Genomic DNA, 6,262 nt, shown 5'->3' on the forward strand with positions numbered 1-6,262 from the left:
TTCAACAAGATGGAAAAGGCACTCTCCAGTTTCATTTGGAATGGAAAGAAGCCCCGAATAAGCAAAGCACTCCTTAAAAATAGAAACAAGGTCAAAATCATTGTTGTATTTATATATATATGTTCTCACTAGATTGTGTAATGCTTTATAATTTGTTATTAGCTGCCAAGAAGTACAGAAAAAATTACAGAATTTTAAACGTCCTCAGAAAAATAATCTTACTATCTACAGTGGATTGTTGTTGTTATGTGCCGTCAAGTAGCTTGCGACTCATAACGACCCTATGTACAACAGCCCTAAACTCTGTTCTGTGCCAATCGCACTGTCTCTGACACTCCCATCCCGATTACCCCAGTCACTGAATCAATCCACCTCATAGAGGGCCATCCCCTCCTGCGCTGCCCCCTCCACCCTACCAAGCACGATGTCCCTCTCCAAGGATTGGTCCCTCCTTACAACATGTCCAAAGAATGTTAGATGGAGCCTCAGAATCCTTGCTCCAGGGAGCTGCCTGGTTTAACCCTTTCCAGGATGAATCTGTTTGTTTTCCTAGCAGTCCATGGTATCCTCAATACTCTTCTCCAGCACCACAGCTCAAAGGCATCAATTCTCCTTCTATCCTCCTTAATCATTGTCCAACTTTCTGATGCCTAACAAGTGATTGGAAAGACCATGGCCTGTATCAGACGCACCTTAGTCTCCAGAGAGACACCATTGCTCTTCAGTACTTTAGAGAGGTCCCTAACAGCAGACATTCCCATGGCAATACGTCTTTTAATTTCTTGGCTACTGGTGCCAAGAGTGTTGACTGTGGAGCCAAGCAAACGAAAGCTGTGAACAATCTCAATCTCTTCACCATCCATCCTGATGCTGACAATTGGTGCAGTGGGGAGAATCTTTGTCTTCTTCACAAATGAATGGGAATATAGATTTGGGAAACTAATACTCCCTGTTTCTTTATATACAGGTATAAAAGAAATCTCTTCCTGTCCTGAGACTCTTAAGTTTATGTATTACTAAGGAATAAATAAATTATTTAAGTAGCCATCATAAACCAAGTACTCTGTAGATACATACAAATGGGGTGGGGGACAGAATCACATTTTCCTAGAACTAACTTCCATCAGTGCCCTGGTGACTTATTGTTTTTATGAGCCATCAGGTCAAGTACAACTCTTAGCGAACCTATGAACAAAAGATCTGAACCCAGTTCTATCCTGCACCATCCTCACACTTCCCGACATACAAGACAACATTAGTCATTGTGTCAGTCCACCAGGTTGAGGGTCTTCCTCTCCTTCACTGGCCCTCCACCCTTCCTAGCATCATGTCTGTCTCCAAGGAATAGCCCCCTCTGGCAACATCCCCAAAGTATGTGAGGTAAAGCCTCATCATTCTTGCCTCTAAAGAGCACCCTCTCCAAGACATATCAGTTTGTTCTCTTGATTGTACATGGGATGTTCAGACTTCTTCTCAAACACCACAGCTCAAAGGCATCAATTATTTTCCTATCATCCTTATGCATAGTCCAACTTTCAGAAGCATAGCATGTGATTGGAGTAGAATACTGTCTGAATCAAATGCACCTTAGTCTTCAAACTGGTATCATTACTCCTCAATAATCTGGAAAGGTCTCTAACTGCAGATTTTCCCAGTGCAATGCATCTTATTTCCTGACTGCTGGTACCAACCTTACATGTTTAAGTCCCTGGAGACATTCTAGTGAATGAGAACCCAAAGGCCATCGAGGAGCTGGGGGAACTGATCCATGGATGGAGATGTTCATGTTAGAAATAATGGATACATACAGTTAGTTAAGAATTTGGGACTACACTGACCTGAGACTTTTCATAAATAGAGCCACCCGGTTTAACCCTCTCCAGGACAAATCTGTTTTGTTTTCCTAGCAGTCCACGGTATTCTCAGTACTCTTCTCCAGCACCACAGCTCAAAGGCATCAGTTCTCCTTCTATCCTCCTTGGTTATTGTCCAACTCTCTGATGCATAACAGGTGATTGCGAAGACCATGGCCTGTATCAGACGCACCTTAGTCTACAGAGAGACACCACTGCTCTTCAGCACTTTGGAGAGGTCCCTAACAGCAGACTTTCCCATGGCAATGCGCCTTTTAATTTCCTGGCTGCTGGTGCCAAGACTGTTGACTATGGAGCCAAGCAAACTAAAGCTGTGTACAATCTCAATCTCTTCACCATCCATCCTGATGCTGCCGATTGGTCCAGTGGTGAGAATCTTTGTCTTCTTGACATTGAGCCGGTCCTTGGAGAGGGACATCATGCTTGGGAGGGTGGAGGGACGGTGCAGGAGAGGAAGGCCCTCTACAAGGTGGATTGATTCAGTGACTGGGATAATTGGGATGGGAGTGTCAGAGACAGTGCGATTGGCATAGGACAGAGCGGAGTTTAGGGCTGTTGTACATAGGGTCGCTATGAGTCACAGGCGACTCGACGGCACATAACAACAACAACAACATTAATCTTAGCAGGACAAATTATGAAAACATAAAAAATCCACCCAAGTCCCCACCTTTAAATTTACAAGGGGTGTGGTTTGTAGCTCTGAAATCCTATATATATATAAAAAAAAGATTCTAGAAAGTTCAATGCTTCTCTTTTTTGATACTGCTTCTAACCTGATCCGGTTGTCAACTTCAGCATGCAGGCTCATGGTCCATCATTCATCGGTCTGTGCGACCACATACATCAGTCTATACCATCCCCAACGGCGTGAACCATTCCTGTTTTTAGTTTCTGTGAAAACTTTCAGGAACTCACAGAACTCAAAGACATATACGAGAATGGGAAAAATGAAGGGAAGGGGAATAAGAAAAAAATAATGTCAGAGATGATGGAATGGTACAGTACAGATGTTTGGACATTTGAGCATTTGTTAACCTCTGTCTTATAGAAATAAATCTATTCATTATAAAGCGTTGAGGACTCTTCTTCATAGGGTCACTATGAGTCGCCTGCGACTCAATGGCACTTAACAACAACAATCATTATAAAAAAATGATTTGTGCATCTCTCACTAAGCATTTCTGAGACCTGATCCTGCATCTTCTAATGCCCTTTCCTTCTCTTTTTTATTCGTCATCTCAGTGCAAACATGCTATGTTATCTGAGTATATTCAGTCTGAGTATATGTTATTTAGTAGTGATGAGTAGAATTTGTCTCAAGTGCCTGGCAGAAAAACACAACCATTCTAAAGACAAGGCTCCAGCACTCTGTAAAAAGGAAGGCTCAGGTACCTGTTAGAGGTAGGACACTGTATGTGGGAGTGAGAAGAGTGAGGAGGATAATTCATTCTGATAGAGCAGTTCTTTCTGCTGAATAGACAGTGGTATTACAGCCAAGCTGGCCACAAGACCCTCAGAGAATTCCATTTCAGCACTTAGATAACACTTACCATGGAAACAACACACATACATACACACGTACACACAAGCTCTAAACAGGAATGTCAAAATCGGGCTTTTATTTCGGAACTGTCATTGGTACAATAAGGTCACTTTGGGCTGTAGGCACATTGTAAATGTAAAAGTAAACGGGGGGAAGAAAGAAAAGGACAATATCCAGCAACTCCTCTTTTTCATGGAGAGGCGAATCGGCCACAGAACAGAATGCTGTTTGTCTTGGCATGCTGGATGAAGAAGAGGAAGGGATGGTTTGCACAGAACTGCCGGGAGCGCCTTGCACAACGCATCATGAAGACAGCGGCAGTGGCAGCCACTGCTTCTGTGCCTTCTTCATTGACCTCCACAAAACTCTTGTGCACAACCTTAGACAGGAATAGGTCTCTCTTAGATGACATTCCAGAGAAATCTGCCTTGCCTTGGTCAAAGGCATCAGCCATGCCCAGACTGCAAAGGACATCCTTCATGTTGTAATTCTCTTCCAGCTTGAATCTAGGAAGGGAAACTTCCACCTCCTCCTCATCCACCATGTCTGGATTTATCCATTCCATGAATTTCTCATAAGTAAGTTCTCTTTCTACCTGGTAAGAAAGAGATGAAGGTTTTACAATCTACAATAGCGCTGTCCAGGAAGGCTTTCTATGAACCCTTCTATGAACCCATAGAAATTTAATGTGGTAACTAGTAGTCAAAGGTGAAATCATATACCTGAAATGTGGGAAGTGCAAGTGAATACCATATTTTAAGCTTTATTCTGTATGAATATATTTTTTAAAAACCACATGTGGCTATAGCTACAGTTCTGGACATCAAATCTCTAGAGGACAGCACAAGAAAGAAAAATCATTTACCTACAAGATGGTTCTACTTTTCTACCCTTGATCTTCAACTTCAATTCAACCACAGTGCTGTCCAGTGGGCCAACTCTTACATTTAGGAACAGATCAGAGTCCACTTGTCAGAGGTCTGTCCTCTCACAATTTAATGTTCTACCTCACTGAAGGCTTCATAACATGGGATGTTGTAGGAATTGCCTTCTCTTATTCTGCTTCCTTCTGATGACTCCAACCATGTTAGGTTGATTTAGAGTAGAAAAGTCCCTCTCCCTTCTGGACTTTCCTGCCTCCACTGCCAATGCCTTTGCTCAAGCCCTTGTCACATCTTTCTTGGAATTCCTGGCAAGTACATCTATCTCCCCTCAGACTATCCGTCTGCCCTCTTTCTTCCCTACCATTCATCCATTACAGTCATGGGATTATCTTTCTAAAAGAGCTTCTGCTTAACTATCATTGATTCACTACAACCTTGCTGTTTGACAGAAAGCATCCACATTTTTAGCAAGATCCCACGTGATATGTACTAGTGAGAGAAATTTAACACAGAAATGCTTTCAATAGGACACAGCTGGAAATAAGACTGGGAAGAAGACTACTAATCTTTGCCAATGACTTACTTTGGGCATTATAAACAAATGTATTAGTCACCTCCTCACCTCTAATTATTTAATTATCTAATGCACATAACCCTCACAGGGACTGTCACTATTTTCCTTAGGGAGAAATGGCAGAAGGCACTTTATTTGAAAAGCCAGCAATTCTGAGTTCTGTTCCAACACTGCTGCTGCTGAATGGCTGGGAGCACCCACACTTCCCTCCCCTTGCTCATCCTCTCTAGCACGCATGTCCTCTAAGGTCTCTGCACATACTTACTTCCCAGGCTGCCTTTTCTGCCCACCCTGGCTCCTGCTTCTTGAGCTCCATCTCCTCTTTAAGGATCTAGTCCAACATCACAGCCCAGAGACACTTTGCTCTCTTAGGTGATTCCCACTTTCCCTGCACCTCCAACCACTGCACAGAACCTACACTGGAATTATTAAGGACCCTGACTCTCCATTTTACTCTCATCAATGTCAGCTTGAGGAGAGCGCATTTTTCTTCTAAGGATGATTTCATTTACAAAAGTAATACATGTTTTTAAAAACTAATATGTAAGAGGTATAGTAAAAACAAATGAAATTTCCCTCTTTCAACCAAATTTCATAAAACTAACAACACTGACCTCTCCAAAGTACTAAAGAACAATGATGTCACTTTAAAAACTAAAGTTCCTCAAAACAAATAATCCTGAAAATACCACATACTAAAGAATAAAGTGTACCTAATCAAGCCATAATATTTTTTTTACTGATCTGTTATTTATAGGGTTATTACCAGTTGTAGTCTACTTGATAGTACCTAACAACAACAAAAGTCATTTTCATAAGTGCAACTAATATAACTCAAATACATCATAACAGATATAATAATATTTTATGTCATTAGGTGCTATTTCAGGACAGTGGTGGTTCAGTAAAGGCATAGTATTTTTAATTGCTTTCTCTTGCATTTGAAAGTTGGACAAGGAATAAGGATGACCAAAGAAATATTGATGCCTTTGAAATGCTGTACTGGCAAAGAGTGCTGAATATCCCATGGACTGCCAAAAGAGCAAAAACATCTGTCTTGGAGGAAATGCAGCCAGGGTGTTCCTTAGAGGCAAAGATGATGACACTGCATCTCACTTCCTTGGGCATGTTGTAAGGTAGAGCCAGCCCTTGAAAAAAGCATCATGCTAGGAAATGCGGAGGATCAGTAAAAGAGATGACTCCCAATGAGTTGGATTGATACTGTGACTGAAATAATGGAACTGAACATGTCAGAGAGCAGGGGGATGGCAAGATTCAGATCTGTTATTCAGAGGGTCACTATGAGTGGTAGTGGAAGTGGCAGCAAAAAAATAATATAAAGTATTATATTTTCTATGTAATATAAAAATATAAAATATATTTT

General features: G+C 41.5%; 1 protein-coding gene across 1 annotated transcript in view; it reads right to left on the minus strand.

Annotated features, from left to right (window-relative positions):
• Positions 1-3,610: 3,610 nt before the first annotated feature.
• The window catches only part of LOC102875539 (serpin B6-like), a 20,646-nt gene continuing 17,994 nt past the window's right edge, over positions 3,611-6,262 (minus strand). The window contains exon 6 of the mRNA XM_006888713.1: positions 3,611-4,015. Within this exon, the coding sequence (XP_006888775.1) occupies positions 3,611-4,015 (405 nt within the window). The remainder of the gene's footprint in view (positions 4,016-6,262) is intronic.

The sequence above is a fragment of the Elephantulus edwardii genome, unplaced genomic scaffold (genome assembly GCF_000299155.1).
Source record: "Elephantulus edwardii isolate Elephantulus edwardi_28Jun2011 unplaced genomic scaffold, EleEdw1.0 scaffold00071, whole genome shotgun sequence".
Classification (NCBI taxonomy): domain Eukaryota; kingdom Metazoa; phylum Chordata; class Mammalia; order Macroscelidea; family Macroscelididae; genus Elephantulus; species Elephantulus edwardii.